Source organism: Charadrius vociferus, unplaced genomic scaffold (assembly GCF_000708025.1).
Source record: "Charadrius vociferus isolate BGI_N301 unplaced genomic scaffold, ASM70802v2 scaffold332, whole genome shotgun sequence".
NCBI classification, from domain to species: domain Eukaryota; kingdom Metazoa; phylum Chordata; class Aves; order Charadriiformes; family Charadriidae; genus Charadrius; species Charadrius vociferus.
In genome coordinates, this window is record NW_009647418.1 from 3,239,386 (window position 1) to 3,260,252 (window position 20,867).

The 20,867-nt window shown below is 40.2% G+C and overlaps 1 protein-coding gene across 1 annotated transcript; it reads right to left on the reverse strand.

The window, feature by feature from the left end:
* Nucleotides 1-1,297: 1,297 nt before the first annotated feature.
* PPTC7 (PTC7 protein phosphatase homolog (S. cerevisiae)) lies at nucleotides 1,298-20,861 on the reverse strand. The gene is made up of 6 exons (XM_009880297.1): nucleotides 20,659-20,861; nucleotides 10,715-10,894; nucleotides 7,687-7,885; nucleotides 5,348-5,471; nucleotides 3,077-3,206; nucleotides 1,298-1,657 (listed from the first exon to the last, which is right to left on the reverse strand). The coding sequence occupies exons 1-6, from the start codon at nucleotides 20,858-20,860 to the stop codon at nucleotides 1,599-1,601; spliced, it is 894 nt and encodes a 297-aa protein (XP_009878599.1). The 5' UTR covers nucleotide 20,861; the 3' UTR covers nucleotides 1,298-1,598.
* Between the last annotated feature and the right edge of the window lie 6 nt (nucleotides 20,862-20,867).

Here is a 20,867-nt window from a genome sequence, read left to right on the forward strand (position 1 = left end):
TGTTAAATGATCTTAAATAAAAGCTTGACATAGTTACGCAAATATACAGTACAAGTCCACAAAAATTCTTTAAACAAGTTGAGGTAACCTCAAACTTAAACAGTTTTAATACAATAAACCAGGTAGTAAAAATCTCCTTTTGAGAGCAGGTAAGATTACTTACTGACCAAGTTTAACTGCACTCACCTAAACAGCAACATTACCCGACTTTTTATATATAAAAACATGGCTTTAATTTATTTCTACATACTTTTCTACCAGCAAAAAAGTTAATGAAAAACTGACCAAAAATATATATATCTTTACAGCTATCGGCTTTTTGTATGAACCTCAGGAAAGAAAAAGGAAAGCATGCTGGAACGGGGGGAACAAACGTGAGCTACTGTAATTCAAAAGGAAATGTAATATTGCAAAGTGGCTGTTAGATAACTGTAAACATCATTAAGGTTCATTCGAAACCCCTAAACTTTAGTTACTGAAATGTAAGTTTTGCTGATTATTCATTAATAGTTTCCATTTCCGTACTTACTGCTGCTGCCACAGCATAAGCGAAGAGGTGCATGTTTGAGAGCCAGAAAGATAAGGATCAACTGGACTTAAACTGGTGCAGCATATTCTGTTCTACACAAGCGAGAGTGGCAATTACTAACATAAATCATGGTTGGTTAACGAGAGTTGGTTATCTACCAAAAGTGAAGACGTTTGGAGTTGCGGATGATCTGTTCTTTGTGCAACCTCCCACTGTAGCATTTATGCCGTATCATCCCGCGCTGGCGAGATGGGTTAAAATGCTGAAAGGATCTCAACTTTGGCCAGCTCGGCGTTTTGAGACCGAGTTAAAATTTTTGTGGTTTTTTTTTTTTTTTAAATAAAAATAAAATTATCCACAGCCAAAACATCCAGATACCAGGCCCATTACGGACGAATGATCTGCAGAACTTTTAAGATCACAGTTAAGCACCTGAAATCACAAAACACATTTGCATCCATATAACTTGAACTAAGTATGATTTTTGAAATTTTGTACTAGAAAAGGCTCCTAGGCTGACACCATGTATGGCAAGAGCAGAATGTATACAGCAGTTATAAATCTCCTGAAAACTGGAGCTTAGAAACACGAAACCTCAGCTATCACTGTTAACAAGACTATGCTTATGAAACTGTGTTCTGTAACATACCCCTTAATGAATAGTGAAAGTTTCTAGTAAATAGAGTAATATGCCCCTTGTAGAGGTTTTATCTATCGAATCTAGTTTGAATGATGATAAACCAATTCTACTCCTTTGAAACTAAGTCACATTTCAAACGCAGTAACGATGCGGGATTCATCCTCCCCCTTTTAAGGACAGCAACTAAGCTCTGAAAGACATGCTTCAAGCCTTGAGCTTCTTCATTTCTTGCTGGCAGACGCAGACCAGTGTACTGGAGAGTGGTTCGTAACAAGGACTTCAGTTGTGTCTCGACAGGCAACAAGCTCGAGACCTGGCTGCTGAGATCAGCTGCGAAGGAAGAAAGCGATCCTGCCAGCAGGAAACCGTAGGTGTGAAGCGAGGAGCTCGGGGACAAGGAAAACGTCAGAAGGTGACACTCCGGGCAGATCAGTCTGTATACTCAGCTACAATAGACAGAAGGACGGTGATGTCATCTGGTTTTCCCCCTGTAATAGAAGAAAAATAAAACTATTTTATCATACAGCAGGTCATCTTCTTATGATCTGTGACATTCTCCCACAGGAAGCTCTTTACAAAGAGTCAATATTCAAAAACTGTTTTGTGTGGACACAAGAGCTCTGCTTCCGCCACCTCTTTTCCAAAATGCGACTGAGGGTAGCAATGACATTTAACACAGCAAAAAAGTGCTCTCTCCTTTTAAGCTATAGCGAGATCACAGACTATTAAGAGCAGTACACAACCTTGAACATTGTTGTTAGCCAGCAGAGCAGAAAGCCTGTTTTCTAGCAGACAATTTAGTGGGGTTTTTGTTTTTGTTTTAATAAATGTACAGAAAAAAATGACATTGCTTTGTTACAAGCAAGCTGCAATAAAGAAGTATTTTCTCAGGAATTTACTGTAAATCAAACACCTCTTTAGCATCTTCTCCAGCACTGTATTACTGCACATATCTTCCTAGAAGCTACTTTAGATTTTTAGTAGTCACTTTTCAAACCTCAACACACTCAAATCCTAGAGAAATGGCTCAGAGAGGAGGGATTTTGTTATGTAGGAAGTCAAACCACTCCTCTGCACTCGGGAGATCTGCAGTTTCATTACTGAAGGACTGAGCTTTGTAGCAACACAGAGCCCGAGAGTTACAGCTACTGCCTCTGCCTTTAGGGGAAACACTTAAGGGTCTTGCAGGAAAACCTGCCCTCCTGATGCAGAGATAACGAGAACATCTTTACTAGCAGAATTATAGTTATTAGGAAAAAAAAAGAAAAAAGAAAGGTGTTTGACAGGACTCTGAACTCTGCCAGGTGTCAGCATCTTTCTAGAGCGTAGGAAATAGAACCGCAGAGATCAGGATGGGGATGCTGATGGTACAAGGGTCAGAAATTCCAACCAAAAAAACCCAATACCAAAGAGCAGGCAGAATCTCAATTAAAAAAAAAATCAATAATAAATGACCTTAAAAACAAAAACAACCCCCAAAGAACAACACCCACACACCACCACCCACAGACCTGAATCCAAGGAACAATTTAAGTACAGTTTCCCTAAGAGCCTGGAGAACTTGTGTCAGGCAGGATTCCTGGGGCAGGAGTGTATATATTAGCTTAAAAAAAAATTAAAGATAAAATAATAAAAAAAAAACCAAACAGTGTGCTGCATTCTCTGCCTTCCAGCTGCTTCCCCACAGGAGGCTTCTGATCAGCCGGGGCCTGGGATGACCTGCGTTGGTAGCTGGCGTCCCTGCCAAACCCAGCGCGCTAGAGTGGCGCTCTACCGCCAACCACATTTCCTAACGCTCTGTTTTCCTATCAGATTTTGGAAGATCAGAACAGAACTTCACTTCGCTTAAGGTTTCTCAGAGATAGCAGGAGTAGGATGAAAATAAAATACAATAAAAAATATCTTACCTCTCACATTCAATCCATTGTCACACGCAAACTGTGCAAATGGCGACATGTAAGTGGGATCATACGCCAGCTCGTGAGCTTGCTCAGCAATGCTTCTTGCAGTCTGCTGTATACTCTCATAGTTGGAGTTCTAAATTAACGAGGAAAAATGTTTATTCACACAAAGTCCACCAGTAGTTGTTTTGCTGATGTGTGTCAGTTTTATAGATCCCTGACTGCCAGACCTCTCTCTCTCTCACTGATTACGGCACCAGTTACCACCTTCTCCTCCCAGTGGAGCCCTCACTGTCGTTCAGGCTTTATAAATTTGGGTCCGTGCTGCAAAGCTTCACAACTGAAGTCTGGAGCTCTATTCCCTACCAAGAGCTAAAAGACTTGGCTTTGGAGGATTTGTAGGATTTAGAAACTTAGAAGACTAATACTCAAAATAGACTAAACAGTCTCACCTGAAGGAAAGAGGTTATTTGCTGTAGCTATACCAGCAGTTCACACTGGAAGAACCATCCTTCCCTCACAAAGGAGGCTCTGTTGAAGTAATGTTTTACCTCAAATGGGAAGTCCTACTCATCTGACCCTCTTACCCACATCGACAAGAGCACGCCTGGGGAGAAGGGGCACTTTAGAAGTTAGATGAGAAAAAAAAAAATTATTGAGCGTGCAAACTTTCTACAGAATGCATTTTAAGTGTTTTTTTTTTCAGTAACTCTGTTGCTTTACACAAAGCCTTTTCTTGCTCAAGCCAACACGACACGACAACCACCACTCTTTTTGTTTGTGACTATTTTAAAATGCCTTGTCATTGCAAGAGTTTTCCCCGCAGTTCGGGGAATCAGCAGGCGTTTACAAGATTAACTTTTGGCTGAACCTCACGGGGAACTTCAGTGCCTTTCCCAAACACGCCAAAAGGTGGAGCTGAACTTTCTTCCACACGGGAATTCCACCGCCAGTGCCAGCCCGGGCCAGGCCAACCTCACCATGCGCAGCACTCAGACGGTGGAAGTAGAGCAGACAGGTCCGGTCTGGCTGCAGCCCCAGTGACAGCCGCACAGGTTGGCGACCCCAGCCCCTTCCAAACCTTCCAAACCATGACCGCGCATCTCAGTGCGGTCACTGCCTTCGCTAACCGGACTAAAGCCTCCGTGACAGCTTGTGCTGCAGCACGGTCACGTCTTCCATTCCGCAGCACAGCTCTACGCGTCTCGATTGCAGACCTGAACACTGCACCGAGGGGAGAGCGATAGCAGGGACCGCAGGGAGAGGCAAAGCCAGCGGTCCGCCCACTGCACAGAGGCCCCTCAGACACCTGGTCTGTAAGGACCCGTTCTCTGCCTGACACCACCTTTCAGTTACATAGCTGCAGGATAAGAGCAGGCAAAATTTTTTAAAACCACACTGTAATTCTATATGTTAACCTTATTTGCATTTCGTAACATCAAAATAGTTTCCTCAGGGAGGTTATACATATTGATACCTCCTAAGTATACTTTCCTTTCTGTAAGTAAATAGCCTTAAGCTAAATGTTCTCATCCAAATTAAAATATTTTAATGTATTATTATTATTTTAAAAGAATATTTGTGGTCACTAACCTGCAAAAGTTGCCAGGAAATTTTTTTTTTTTTGCGCCGAACATTAAAGATGCACATGCAACCCCCAATTCAGACAGCCCATACTTTTTTAGAATTACTGCTTTATAAATCTTGAGAAAAGATTCAAATTATTTTTAAGCGCACAGCTCACCCCCTCAAATAACCCGTAAGAGAATTTTCATGTGTATAGTCTACAACCTGCAAGTACAGATCATAGAATGGTTTAGGTTGGAAGGGACCTTGAAGATCACCTCGTTCCACCCCCCTGCCCTGGGCAGGGACACCTCCCACTAGAGCGGGTTGCTCCAAGCCCCGTCCAGCCCGGCCTTGAACACCTCCAGGGATGTTTAAGGTAAAATACAATGTGTGAGCAGCTGGCCAAGGGGCTCTCCCTCCCATCACTACCCAGTGACACAGTATGAGCTGCCACTCGGGACATCTGTGCCCAAGCTGCTGCTTCTGGATGCAGCCCGGGTGCAGCTCCAAGAGACAGCAATTTGGGGTCAATGTCCCTTTCTACTGCTCACGTGTGGTATTAACTGAAAAGTCTCTACACAATAGCACTTTGTGGTGTGTCTTTTTATACATAATAAAAAAAGTTATGAGCATAAAAAGTAACGGTACTAACCAGGAGGGATAACCAGTGCAAAAGACGTGAGAGATTCAGAACACACACACACTCACCTTCAGCTTTTTTAATTCCTGCAGAATCATGTAGTCAGGCATGTTGTCAAACAGTCCGTCTGTTGCAGTCAAAATAATGTCTCCAAGTTGGACATCAAAAGAAGTACTATCAGCAGCATCAGGGCTGGGAAGGTGACAGACAGGTTAGAGAAAAGGCCTCCAGCTTTCACTAAGGCACCAAGCAATGTCAAACCAGCACGTGAACAGCTTTTGTAATTCACTACTGGTTTGTGTTTTGCTGCAAAAGGAAGAAATAATCACTAACTGTGGAGCTTTTGCACCAGGATGGCTTGTCAAGAAAGCTACAACAGAAGAACCGTGATTGCAAACAGGTAATGTTCCAGCTATTACACAAAGGATTTGCATTTAAAATTCCCAGATGAACAATCCTGCAAACTAATCCGCTTCACAAGTGTATCTCCATGGAAACCATTAAGTAGAATGGCAGCTCAGGGCTTCCTTCTCACTCATCTTAAATATGTAAGAGAGCTATACTTGAAAGGACAATTCATAACAGCAACGGCCAAAACACTTAAGGATTCTGAATCACTTTCTAATGCAATGGAATATGAAACATGGCTGGCAGTCGCTACCTGGACACCACAGCCCATTGGTCTACTTATGTCTAATATATTACACAATACCAAGAGGAAAAACTATCTATTTTGGCCATGAATATCGCTGCAAAACCTGATTCTCAGAAGCAGCATAATGACAAACCCTTCACGTTTAAAGATTCTTCAGGGGTCTTTAAAAGGGAGAAACTGCTGCATCCTGTGCCATTTGACTATGCCAAAAAAGCAGAAAAGCTGCTTTGCTCAACTGATTCGTAGCTTGAGGAAGGTTAATAGAGTTACGATTGCCTGCCTATTCCCATATATAGCCAAATTTAACATTTAACTGGGACAGCAAATAAAAAAGAGGTACTGGAGAAGCATTTAGACAACACGCATGAGTACCAATTAACGTCAAGAACAGCGCAGAAACTAGCCAGAAAGCTATAATCATGATTCAGAACTGAAGTGTGGGAGCTCATTTATCTTGTACTTTCCTTATTATGTGATGACTCAGATTAGATTGCTTTCCTGACTTCCACTGGACATTATCAATTATCCTTGTGCATTTTGGTCTTTGTCTTCCCATGGATGATATAGAATCTCAGAAAAATCCAGATTTTTATAGTTCTGGAATTTCAAACAATCATTGCATTTTAGTGGAATAAAGAGATTAGATCATTTAAGGTTTTCATTTCAGAGTTCTACCCAAGCTTCCTCTCTGCAGTCTTATGATGAAGTAATAAAACCACATGCAAGAATGGTCAAGAGTTTCAACAACTTAACCAACGTTTTCAAAAAGTACTACATTGACATTCAGAGTTATAACCTTTATAAGGCTTTAACTATCAAGGCTGATGCAGTATCAAAAACTTAAGATGCCTACTGCATTCCCTGTATACTACGGTCACTCTTTGAAGATCCCTTTAACATCCTCCCGTATTCAGAAGGGACTATCACTTTAATGAGTGTATAACCATTGATTTGGGAGCTGTATTTTAATACATATTTGAAAGTTGATTATTTTTTTAATTTTTTAAGTATTTTCTTTTACTGGTGAGACTTCACAAAGTCAGAGGATGGATCAGCCTGACATTCTTAGGGGAAAACACAAGTACAAGTCTGCCTTTGAAACGACTCATTTCTGTGAACAGATTGTCCTTTCCTAATACTCTCATTTCCCAGCTTGATGTTCCGCCAAACAGTTTTTTTTTGCTCGTTTTGGTCAAATACAATATGCTGCGGGAAACACAGCTATTTGGAAACACAAGTTACAGTCACATGTCCCCTCTGCTCTATTCTTCAAGTACTTGCTACCTCACTGCCAAAATATCTAAATTAGCGTACTCCAAACCGGTCTCAAGAGAGTACAGACAGGGACTGGCAACGAAAGCCACTGATAAGACAAGCCACTCGTGCAGGGTGACCGGTGCGTACAGCAGCTGCAGTCTTATTGCAGCAGCTTGATGGAGTAACATCTTTTCCATGTGCGCACACGCCTAGCGCACAGCACAGACTAGGGGAATACGCCATTGTGAATGAATCATCATTAGCCCAATACATTTGGACTGTGCAACAGCGGTCAAAATTTATTAAGTGGAAGGTGAGAAATGTTCACATTACCTAAAGACGGGGGGGCAGGCAAAAGAGCCTTTGATTGGATACATGCTGAAATCCCACACGCTACGCTGCACTATGCAAAGAGCACTGTAGCAGCAAAACTGCAACCTTTTGGGAGATGATCGCATACGCAAATTAAAAATTTAAGACCCTCTCCCATCTTACCTGTCACTTAAAACAACTCCTTCTGCTTCCGGTGGAGCTATTGACAGTTGGAACGGAGTGTTGAAGTAATGCTGTTGCTCATCAGATCGATGTACTACTTCTCCTCCCCTGACTACCAAAAATCCAGAATCTCCCAAGTTGGCTGTATGTAAACGATGACTTGTTCTGTCCAGAACTACTATACAAGCCGTACTGCTTCCTGGAAGCAAACAGAACACAGTACCTGGAGTGAGCCTTACAGAAATGGTTTATTCTTTAACCGATTTGATTCATTAGTCAAATACTCCAATTACTCAGATATTTATCAAAGCTTACAGATCATGACAGTTAGAAATACTCAATAACGCCAAAATTAATATACATTAAAAATAGCAAAATGCTCTAGATCTTTGCAAGACAAACTATGATTTTTGTATAAAACTTACTTCTCCTGCTTTGATTTTGGTAAACACATTATGCTGACAAATACCTGTTTTGTTCCACTTTATTTACAGTTTTCCATCCCAACATATGTCAGCACATTCTGCTATAGGACTGGATTTACAGAAGGCACATAAAATACTGAAATTCCGAAATCATTGAGATAATAGAATTCTAGTAGCATCCATACAATGCTAGGTCCTCTCCACACAGTTTCACTCATCAGCTGTAAATAAACCACACCAAGTAAAGAACCGCTTGCAATTAAGTATTAGGTATTATTGCATTACTCTTGTCAGAACACTGAAATGTTTTTATTCATAGTATGGCTCTGTAGAGCCATCTTCATGCTTTTTAAAAAAAATAATCCTGTCACATCTTCAGGATACTAACTTCACAAGTTTAAAGAAAACGTGTTTCAGAATCAAATAACCAGATTAAAGTTAAGACAGAACGGAAACATATCTACTCGTCAACCACGCTCAGAACTATCCCAGCCATACTTGAGGGCACTGAGGAATTCTTGATTCATTCACTGGTAAGTAGCCACCAACTGTGCTTGGTTGCAAGCCACGAAAATAACTGTATTGCAAAGATACCCATCCACAGACTGAGTCCTTCACAGCAATCGGCAACCACTCAATTTCTGCAAATGGGACAGCACATCCACCAAAAGAACTTTCATTCCCAAAGAGGGTGAAATACAGCTGAAGCGTTTCTTCTTGACTTCTGCCTCTAACGTAACTCCCTATGCGACTGTCTAGTGAATGGTCTTCATCTTCTATCCTATCATTCTTCCAGCAGAAGCTTCCAAGCACAGCTACGTCTTGGACAGACCACAGGCTTGCAAGGAGCTGAATTTTTAATCAGGCTTGCTAGTGCAGAAGTCCAGCTGGCTCTAGGCATCACCTATTCCAGATGTTTCCCTTTCTAATATAGGGAGTTCCCTGCAATACACTTGCACTTAATTTATTCTTTAGTGAACATACAGGACCTTCTCCACTCTTAGGGAATGGTAAGTCAAAGCAGTATCTCAGGAAAAATTCAGATTTTATATGTGTCAGCATCCAAGATTGTTCTGCGATACAAGAATAGTGTTTAAATAGATGGCACAGGTTCCTCCCACTTCAGTTTTACTTTAACATATTCACTACATTCAATTCTGATGAACTATGTATCAAGACTTAGAACAGAACAGCAAGGAAAAGTTATTGCCTAATGAATCCTCCTTAATGAAGTCCTCTCCCTTCGCTTTATTTTAAATAAACTCTAAATGCTCATTGCTGTGGTAATTCCAGGGCTTTATTTCTACTTCTAAAAATACTGTTCTCTGTTAAAGGAGAAACACTAAGGATCATTAGTTTCAAATTCTAACTCTATTAGCAGAGTGTAACTAGGAGGCCATGTGTGGAATGCAGATCTTGTGACTCAGCATATGCTGCTTTTCAGAATTCGAAAGGTCAAGCCAAGCAGGGCTGCCTCCGTCTACAAAGCCACTGCGAGAGCTCTCACCAGTGGCCCACTTTGTAGATCACTTACAGCTACATCTGCTTTGCACAAATAAGCACTATTAAACACACAAAATCCTAATGTAATTACCGACCACTGCTATTTTAGTGATACTTAAGGTCACTTCTGAGGTTCGAGCCTATTCTTTAGGCATATAATGCGAGAACATCTGTTCCTGAGCTCAGAAGACAAGTTAAATATAGCTTACACAGCACTCTTCTGGCACAGAACTTTAAGGTCAGGTGAGAAGCATGCATATCATGCAGGGTAACACTTTTTTGGTGCATACAAGGTCACATGCCCTTTAGAAAAGTATTCTGTTTTCAAGGTTGTCAGCTGAGGACAAATGTTGCCTCTCTATCGGCTCACCATTCCCAAGGCAGCCGGATGCCCTGTCTCAAATCAAGTTTGACACAGAATATGCTAAGCATCTACTTTAGGTTGCTTTCAAAAAAATCTGTCATGGTTCTGCCCCAAAGAACTATTAAAATAATACACACTACCAGTGATCTTATGATATAAGCTACTTAAGTCAACCAATTAGGTTTAAAGATCATTGGACATAAAAGGCAACAAGAGCCGTAAGGCAAGGAATGAGCAGAACTGCATCCAATTATCGTCAGAAAATATTTTTGCTTGCATAGCTTAAGCAAAAAGCCACAACCAACTATTAAAGAGTTTTCAGCAGAGAACGGTTATTTATACATACGTAACAGAAAGAATGAGCCCACATGCCCCAGCGTATTCTACTGCTGAACTTGTTTTGCAAACTATCTGCAAGCACTCATGAACTACCACCCTTCACACAGGGCACTTCGCCTTTTTTTTTTTAATATATGTATATATACACACACACACATAGATACACAGACACATACATTCTCTGCATTATCGAATGAATGAAGATAGTTCTTAGGCACACATGAGAAAATACGGATGCTACCAAGACAACTACATTTCTCTATTTTTTTTGTTTATTAAAAGATAACTGCCTGCAAATTTATTGCAGAAGGTGACAACACATTTAAGCAACCTTGGCTAAGTATGTGTCTAGATAACATACAACACGGATCCAATTTATTTATTTTTGCTTTCTTACCAAGCAAAGGTACTTTGTTCTGCAGCAGCTCACAATAACCTGCGGTGAGGATCCCCACAGGATTGCTTGGTACAAACCGTCCTTCTTTTACTAAACGTTCACATGTTCGCATTAGAGTCCCTGAGAACTGAGAAGGGTCAACCCCATAGTCTCTCCAGCCACCTACACCATCTGCTACCCCTAGAAGAAAACAGAAAACAAGAGTTATATCAACAGAAATGGGTTCCAAAACAAGGTTTTTGATTTTGGACATAATATATGATATTCAGTAACTGCAAAGTAGGACATAGTCCTTGCTTGAAAAGCATTTTTGATTAAGAAAAAAAATCCTGAGCATTTATAAATTAACTTCTGACATCAGCTCCTAGACAAATCTCTAAATATAATCTGAATTACTGAAAAGAAGGTAAAAGCCTAATGCTGAGAACTCTCAGAGGAGGCTGACTTCACTAGAGAATAACGCATAGGGAATTTGGGAGGAAGGAGGAGGATTCAATCACATTAACCTTTGATTGGCCCGTTAAAAAAAGCAGAGTTTTTATTAGTTTTAAATATGAAGGTTGTTAAGATTTTTAAATAGGATAGAAATGATAAAGAAACTCTTCCCCACTACTCAGCAGCCCAAAGTTTTTTTTCTCAAGCTACTTGCTCATATGAAGGATAACGCTTTCTATTCGGCAATATCAATTTCTGTAGAAACTAAACTTCCATTTTAGAAGTGTGTTCAAAAAACCATAAAAGCAACACAATGCTGGGATCTACCCCTGCAAGGATAGTTTCTTCCTTAGAGCTTCAGCCAAGCAAGAGAATGAAAACTGACTATGATCCAGTCAATTTTCATTCAGTTATTCAAAACAACCTAGATAGCAGAAAATTAGACCAATTCTGCCAAAGCCTGGGAAGCTTCTGAGCAACCATAGAGGCCAATAGCGAAGACACACATAGAAAAAGGGGCTGGTCAGAGGGAGATAAACAACAGGTATGACATTCTGCTGCCCATTTGGCTGAAGTAATTTGAACTTCCTCAACTGACTTTATTGTTAAAGTGAAATACTATCCAAAGGTTTTTTTTTTATGAGATAAAAATATTTGTACTTGGATATTTTTCCAAAACTCTTTGATCCTCAACATGTAAGGGACTAACCCTTTCAAGCACAGGTTTTGGTAACATAATAAAGCTAAAATACTACGTTCGTGAAAAAAGGATGAATAGCCAATTTCAGAGCTCAGATTCTGCTGAAGAACAACAGCCACCTGAGAAAAAATGCTGCTATTAGCAAAGGCACGAAAATTTGATTGAGAAGGTAAAACTAAGTTTGACTCATCTCCAAATGCCCTTCACATGGGACACCATCTGAAACTGAGACGGAAGGTTTAGAGCCGACCTTGGCACGAACTATAATCTGACAGGAGGTTATAGCCAGATTCTGAACAGCCTATCAACATTAATCAGATTTCTCCCAAAAATAGTGCACAACCTTTTAGACACCTGCTTTGTCTGTTTGCTTTCTTAGAAGAACGCTATAGGAAGGCGGATTCCTGTATTCACCTCTTCAGACCAGACCTTGGGAAGAAGCTCATGCAAAAGCAACCCTGGAGTTCTCGGAAATGCCTTTTTTGGTTTCTTCAAGAACAAATTAATCCTCTCTTTACAGGTCCCACAATTTCAGGTTAATACTGGATTAACCCTTTGCTTTCTGCTGCCACACAGACAAGTCTAGAATAAGAGATTATTAAGAAAAAGTTCTAGATCTAGAACTTGAAATAGAAAAACTAAACTTCAGTTCGGATGGTGATGCTTGCTTTACGTGAAGTTACCAGACAAGTGGCTTTTTTTCCTTTTAAGATGAACACAATCCAGATGTACTTTCGCTAGCAGAATACAACATTGCTTCACTAGCAACTGGGTTAATGCAATGAAAAGAGGATGTTTGACAAGCATTGTCCAAAGCTTTTGGCTCCTAAGGTGGTTAGGAGGTAATCAGAAATTACAGAGTTCCCTCAAGCGATCAGTAAACCATTTTTGCATTAGTCTTCTTGGGAAATAGTTAAACAGAAACACGACAGCATTAGTATACAGTGCAAGAAAGCCGTCATAGCAAGCACCTGATAAGGTTAGTTATCAAAACCAATTTCAAATTTTAAAGCAAAAATAAGAGTACACTACCCAATTGTCTTTGTTCACTTCTTACTCCAGGCAGGAAATCTGAATCCGTAATCATGGCAGCACACTTCATACTCTATCTTGAGCCATGAAATGGCTTTGTCTGTCTGCCTTCCTGTCTGCTTTTTGCAAGCTATAAACAGCTTTAAGTACCTTCTGCCAGCGCCTTCCAAAACAATCATCCTCTAGATGGTCCACAAGTAGGTCCTCTGACTTAGCTTTGTACCATACTTAAGAGAACAGATTGTCTGCTTAAGAATCAACAAGACAGTTGTGCATTCCTTCTCCATCGCTGGCACAGAAGCAAACGGGACCATCGAGTTCATGAGCGGGCCCCAGAGTATGCTTTCACTGTAACACCTCCACAACACCTCATCAGCTCACTAGCTTGTGTACCCCCACTGGCTTCTATTTCTTCTCCTTGTGCAAAATGGACAATGTGGGGGTTTTTTGCAAAGGTTTGGGTTGTTTTTTTATTTTCCTCATTTTTTGGGTTGTTTTTTTGTTGTTTTTGTTTTTGTTTTTTTTTTTTTTAACTGTATCTCTTAAAGATGATAGGTCAGTTCATTTAATTTAAGTTAAATGACCTTGTTGGCTCCCAAAGCATGGGTCATCAACACTGCCAGAGCAGTCAAGTGCTTCCTCCTGCTCCGGCACAGAGCCAGGAATTACTGCTGCCATCAAGATCAATGGCAGTACATAGGCAAAGAGCATTCAAGAAGCCCTATACCACACAGTGCCACCTAGAAAACATCCACCTTTATTGTTTTTCCCTTAAAAGATTATGTTTATGTCCCCTAAGACCTTTAACCATCCCATCCTACCTTCAGCGTGGTTTGAAAATAAAAACAGTATCTTTACATTTTACATTCTCAATATATACTAAATGGTTTTATGGGAAAGGAATATGTGTTTTTAAAAGACTGGATAAACTGCTACTGAAATAGATGAAATGTAAAGGAGAATAAAGTTTAAGAAAACTTTGTGATATTTGATATACCACAAACAAGGAGCAAAACTTTGTGAAATATTTTAAACTCCCGAAGTAGCAAGAACTGAAAACTCAAGTCAAAAATGGACTAATTTTTATCTAATAGAACATTTTTCCTCTGTCACCAAAGGAAAATGTAAAGGTATTGCTATTGACAGTATCAGTGCCAAGGAATAATGCCAAGCTCTATTCATTTATATTACCTTTGTTTCCATCTAAGACCAAAAAAACCCTGGAAACATTCAAAATAACTAGTTTTAAGAAGTTAAAAAGATTACTCAGGCTTTCATTTTCTTACATTTCACCATAAAACTTGAAATACTGTCTTTCAGTATCCACTATTTAATTTAAAATAACCATCTTACAAAATAGGAATCACAGGACATTTAAGACAAACTGTATGGCTGAGAAGAATTGCTGAAATTGAACTGTAAACAATCCTTGATATTCAGTAAATCAGAAAATTTTATAGAAAGAATATTTCTTTGGATATTCTCTGTTGAAGCCCATGCAGAAATTACACTAATGTCCGCGTGACATAGTGAAATGCCTGTAGCTAGATGAACAACCACCGTGAATAAAACAACTGAAATTTCACAATAAATTACTTCAAAAGAATAAATACTTCTCAAGTGTTTAACTATATTCCGGAGACCTTTCAGAATCTTTGAGAGTTAACACTCCACCACATTGCGTTCTGTTGGAAAATAGACAAATACTACTGCCAGATTAAATACTCACTGCATGTGTCAGTCCAAAAACTGGCTCTAACTTCTTAAAGATTCAGTGTACCAAGATCTCTCAGAGAGAGACAGTTGCAATGAAGTTTCAGGACAAAGCACAAGTGACTGATGCTGCAGCACTGAAACTACACAAGTGAATATATTGGCATTGAAACTCTTTAAAATTTATTTCAAAATGCTAAAAGCACGTGGGATAAAATACCAGTTGAAATACAAACGTAAAGTTTTGACTGCCAACACGTAAGGTTAACTGCAGAAGCCCAGGGAACTGCCAGCACTGAGGCTTGGAATATGTGCTCTTCACCACACACTTTTGTAAGTCAGATCCAGATGTTCTATCTAGTTCAGAGCAAACGCAAACTCAACAAGCTTGAAGTTCTGAGCAAAACCACAGTACTAATCAAACCCTGTTTAACACAAATAGCGTTACGTATGGAAGTTCTGGCTAGCTGGCAAACTACCCTGCCCACTGTCAGAGTCCAAAAGTATCACCCTGCCCCAAAAATCTCTTGAAAGACGGATACTTTCAAACATTGCATCAGCTAAGAATAATAATCACACACAGAAGCACCAAGCGGGCACAAGTGTGCCAGCAGTAATTGCTTTTGCATGCAACCACAATTAACTCTGTAAGACACTCCACGCATCCCATTGAACTTCAAATTTCTTGAGATCCTTACCTGAATTAGCAATAAATCACTGATAAAAGAACATCAAAGGGATATTATTTGTGACTGAATTTGTTTTGCATCAAATATAGAAGGTTAAAACGGTAACAAAGTGCAACCTGTTGTACTACACAAGTTTGAAATACAGCACCTAATCGTCAGCACATCAGAACTGAGATAAACTGATACGATTTCTTGTGTTATCAGTGATGAGATAAATCACACACCGAGATAGGTTCTCCATCCAAAGCAAGTCACATGCTCAAATCCAGCACTCTTTGCAGCATCACTGGCAGCGTGTATGGGATCACAGTGTTTCAGCCAAATGGTGCCTACTTCCTCCGCTCCCGCAGGTTTTGACAAAGAGATAACCTGGTTAAATGCAAATCCCTGAAGGCAGACTGCGTGTGACTGATAACTAGTCACAAAAGGAAAGGTTACTTATTCACACTATGCATTTTAAAAGTTACAGTAGACCTTAAACTACCCTTGCATGCAATAGAAAGGTACTGGAAGAATAACTGGCTAAGTGATAATGAGGAACAAAAAGCAAGAAGCAAAGTGACAGATAATGTTGAAGGAGAAAAGGAACTGAAAACATTAAATTGTGCATCTACTTCCAGGAAAAAGTAGCAGTTCCTTATTTCCCCCCCTACAATATACTGTTGTTCCCGAAACAGGTTTTTACCAGATAGACCTCTCACCTGTTTTATTTAAGCCTGAGAAATCACTCGGTGGATTTGGGGAGCTACAGGAGAACACTTAACTATTATTTCTCTCTGGAAGTTCTGCAAAAACTTCCCTACATAGTTACAGCCACTTAATCTCTCAAGGTGTTGAGTAACCCTGGAACTCATTTCATAGCTGAACTGCTACTGATGGTTGGCACTTAAATGCTGAAAAGGGACAGGTACTGTAGAACAGACACGAACCAAGCTCTGCTGAAATTACTTACAGCCTGAACAATCTCAGGCTCACAATAGCAACAGTGTGGATGAACCAAAGTAAGCAGTAGGAGATTTTTGGAACATTTCCTGCGCCATAGGTATGATTAACATCTCACCTACTGTACTGTGTTCAGCTCTGCTTATTTCCTTCTGTGACTTCTGACAGAACTTGCTTTTTGTTCAAGCTAAGATCTACGTATGAATGGAAAATTGCCTGCTATCAACAAGTATCAATAGCACTTACAATTAAAATAAGTGTTTGATTGCAAATGCTGATCAGCATATGTTGCGTGCAATGCCCTTCCAGAAACTGTGGTAAAGAAGAATAACCAGACTTTAGTTTCATTCTCAGAAAGAGAGCTACTGCATTTCTAAGAGGTTACTACATTCAATGCTACTTAAGAACAGCTCTGCTGACATTTGGATTAGCTGTATTGAAGAGAACGTCAGTGAATACAATTGATAATGGGGATGCTTCTCAATAATCTGCGGTTTCTCTATGACTGACAGTACTTATGCTCCCATGTTAAAAAGAAAATTTCTTTAAGTCTATTACAAACTAAGACACATAGACAATTTTTTTCAAATTGCTGATTACTCCTTCTAAGATGTCTTGAGTTCTCTCCATAGAGTAGGTAAAAGGCTACTCTGGAGCAAGCAGACAACTTGCTCTCTTCAGTGTGATAAGTTGTGATAAGGCAACAATCTCTTTAATAGGGATGATACCAAATAAACCATTTAACATAGTCTTTATGACCTTCAGACATCAAAGTAAAAATCCCTTCCTCTTCTATGGCTGCCAGAACAACCTTGACATTTCATCTACAAATCCTTTTACGTTTTGTAATTTACTTTTCTTGATGGCAGTGAGACTAACAATATTCAGGGGGCTTCACCACTCTAGAGGTTTCCTACACAGGCTGCTGACAAACTTAATTTTCAAATAAAGTGCAATTACTTTCAGTTTACAACAGCTGCCCTACAATAGCCTCCCCACCCCAAATAAAAATCAAGACTTGCAGCAGATAGAACAGTTACCAAATTTTAACTTTGCTGTGGACAAACAGTACCCTGCTGCCTGACAGTTTTTTTCCTACTACTGCTGGGGGACAGAAATAGTTTGGAAGACTAGTCAAGTCACACTGGCTACACCCAAACTTCTACCCAGCACAGACATTGTATAAGTGATGCTGTCACGGGATGCACATTGGTTGCTGTGATGTTTCAATAATGAGTCACACAACAGCTTGGAAAATCCATAAAAAAACCTAGCAAAGACATCAGGAGCCTGATAAGGCAGGAATAAGCAAGAAAAGGCAGATCCTAACAATAGAAAAAATGATCACCAGCATGAGACATCTAAAAATTTACAAAGGAGCTTCAATGTTTAGTTTTGTTAAATACGTGAAAACTTTATGTAAAGGGTTTAAGTTCATTTTAAAAATTTGTTTTGCTCCCTATGCACTAAAAATTCTACTTGCATGCTAATTAAGAAAAAAACCAGATGCATCAGTTTCTGAAGAGTTTTGTTTCTCAGCTTTGAAAAACAGTATTTCTGTCCTCAAAAGTTACAAAGGCATGCCTTCAGACGTGAAATAGTACATAACGCCTACCAAGTCTCAAGAAGATATTTGAATATTCTGAGGATCCGGACAACCAAGACACTGACAGTGAACATATGGAAAGGTACAACATGGTACAAGCAGCGGCAAAAGGGAAACACTGGCCTGAATCATAAAGCTCTAGAGATTAGCATTAGTAGTAAAGCTATTTCCTTTTCTCAGGGTGATCCCAAAGGAAACACTCTGGTTCTGAGTTTCTTGCTTCTCCCTGTGCTTAGAATGGGAAGAAAACATGCCAATTTAACAGGTACGTCCCAGACAAAAGTAAAAATAAGAGACAAAACCCTCAAGGATTCAAGCACATCAGTAACAGGCCTTATCAAGCCCTTTAACAACTATCAGAGGGCTGGAAATAACATGAATCTTCCTAAGTTTTCTGTTGATCTTACTATGAAAGGATAAGGCAGGGACTAGAAGACACTATTCAATTTTCAGCCTTAAGACTATACAGTATACATACAACAAAAGAATTGTTTAGCATTTTTTTATCTGCTATAAACACACCGCCTAGTCAACTTTTGTTTGACCTAAGAAAATGAATCCTCAAGCACTCATGCCAAACGGCTGGGAGTAGCTCTTTCACTATTACACCACACCCATATCCATCCCACACAGGCATGCTTCCCATATATTGGTTCTAGAAGAGACTGGCACAAAAGAATTTTAAATTAACTATCTGGCATGGCTTTGTCACTGATGACTACTAGGGCAGACTAACTCTAAGTGATACACTTGAAATTTACTGTTCTCTAAAAGCACTCTTACTGTGCCTAGTGTTCACTTTGGCTAAAACCACGTGAGCCTCTTTATTAAACTAATACTGAAAAATGAAGCCCAAAAAGCAACAGTTTTGTTGAGGTGCAGAGTTTCAGTGGCCAGTCCGGCCCAAACCACAACAGCAGGTATTGAGTTAGCAGAAATTTATGAGGGTCTTAAAAAAACAGGTACAGAACCTCAGATTGTGATGAGAGTAAAAGGAATTGAGGGCAGGAAAACACTGGTGCTGAAACTCTTTTTGCAACAGTGTAGAAGACCTGGTTGAGAAAGGGAGAGCAAGGAGTAACTGTAGTAGCAGAAACGAGGAGAAAACTATTATGTCTGTACACTTAAGAACTACAGATGAAGTAAAAGCATCAAGTTAGATTGCAACAAAATCCATCCTCAGCATTACTGTTTGCAGAATGTACAGTGATCTTGGGGTTTTGGTATGTATATTAGAAAAGCAATAAAGAACTAACATGAAAATAGCTTTACAGGGAAAAAAAAAAAACAAACAGCTTTTCTATTTAAATTATTTTCTTCTTGGTACTTAAGACATCCTGGTCTGAAGCTTTCTTTGCTGTTTGATCTTTAAGCGGAGTTACAATTCTGTTTGTTTTCAAGTTGCCATGAAAATTAATGCAAAGACAAACTTAGAAATGCAATTCTCTGTTGATTTCAGCAGGCAGACAAGCTGTAGGTCCACATGTGGCAATTACCAAATATGGCTAAAAAAACCTAAACATCATCAAATGGGTCTAAATCTACCCGCTTCCCCATGCAAAGAGACCACCTATAAGTAAAGGAGATTCTGCATTTCTCTCACAGGCAAACACCAATTGCTCAGTTATTTATCAGTGCTGGCCTAGTATGAACTTTAAAGGCAGCCAGCCTTAGTCACATGTTAAAGTAAGGTTGTCCAACAGTTAATTGTAATAGAAAAAAGTTTCTCTGGAACAGGCACAACAGAAAAGATGCAGAGCATATAAAATGCATTGACCAGTTTTCTGTACCTCCTTGAAAGCTGTAGCATCACCCTTAAAAGTAACAGCTCCCTCGAGAATAATCAGCTCCTTAGAGTAACAGCTCCCTTGAGAATAATCAGCAATACTGTTACCTAGCACCAAGTTAGAGCTTCCTGCAAAAATGTCTCGGCTATATTAAATGGCAACCAAGTTACAATGACAGCACCAAATTGTGAGGAATCACCAAGCACAATCACATTGTGAGATACTGCAGTGTAATCCCACCAGTTTTAAATAAAATTAAAAAAAAAAGGTTAAGGAGGGAAGGAAGCTTTTTTTTTTTTTTAAATGCCAAAGTTTCGGTAAAAATTTACTTCTATCAGTTGCCTGAAAACTAACTTTTGCAAAGTGTCAGTTAGCCAAATTCAACCTTGACTAGCCAGGAGAAAGGTCACGCACTGTCAAAAGCAATGCTGCTCATAAACTGAAGATTCCATTGATTATCTATAATTATTCACCGCTTCTAAAATTTGAACCCTCGAGATTCATTTTGCACGTGAATCCAAACCAGAGAGCGTAATCAGGATAGAACAAATACTGAAATTGAAGTTTGACATTTGAAACCAGTCTCAATGTCACTTTGCCTTTCACTTGACAAGGACACAGCACACGCTAAAATCAGGAAGTGCCCGTTTCAATGATCCTTTACGTGGAAATGCAATGCGTATGTACGGGACAGGGACAGGTTTTAAAGCTAAATGCTCTGTAAGTCGTTCCTCTGGCTTTCGGAGCCACTAGGCCTTACAGACACCTACAGGTGAAAGGCCGAGGCTGGGCCCCGGCGCCCACAGCACCCCATCCCGAAGGCAGGCTGCCCCAGGCGGGCACCCTCCTGCAGCAAAGAGCACCAGAGTTTTCTTCTGAAAACTGAAAAAGAGAACTCGCGCTGACATTTACAGGCAGAACCCGCTCCTTTGTCTGCGACTGAGCCGCTTCGCCATGTGCGGCTCAAGGAGAGCAGGTCACCACACGCCGACGCCAAAGCCACCTCGGCACCCCCGAGCCGGGCCCCGCCAAGCACTTACCCAGCACATCTGCCGACCGGTGCCGGGCCACGAAGCAGGCGTCATCCCCGTAGCACATGCCTTTCTTGAGGATGCCCTTGCGGAAATCTTTGCCAAAGCCACAGCTGGCTGTCACCAAGCTGTAGTCACGGGAGTCCGTCTGCGAGAGGCCGCCCAGGACTGCCCGGGCCACCAGCCTGCCATAGGAGAGCACCGAGAACATGGCGTGG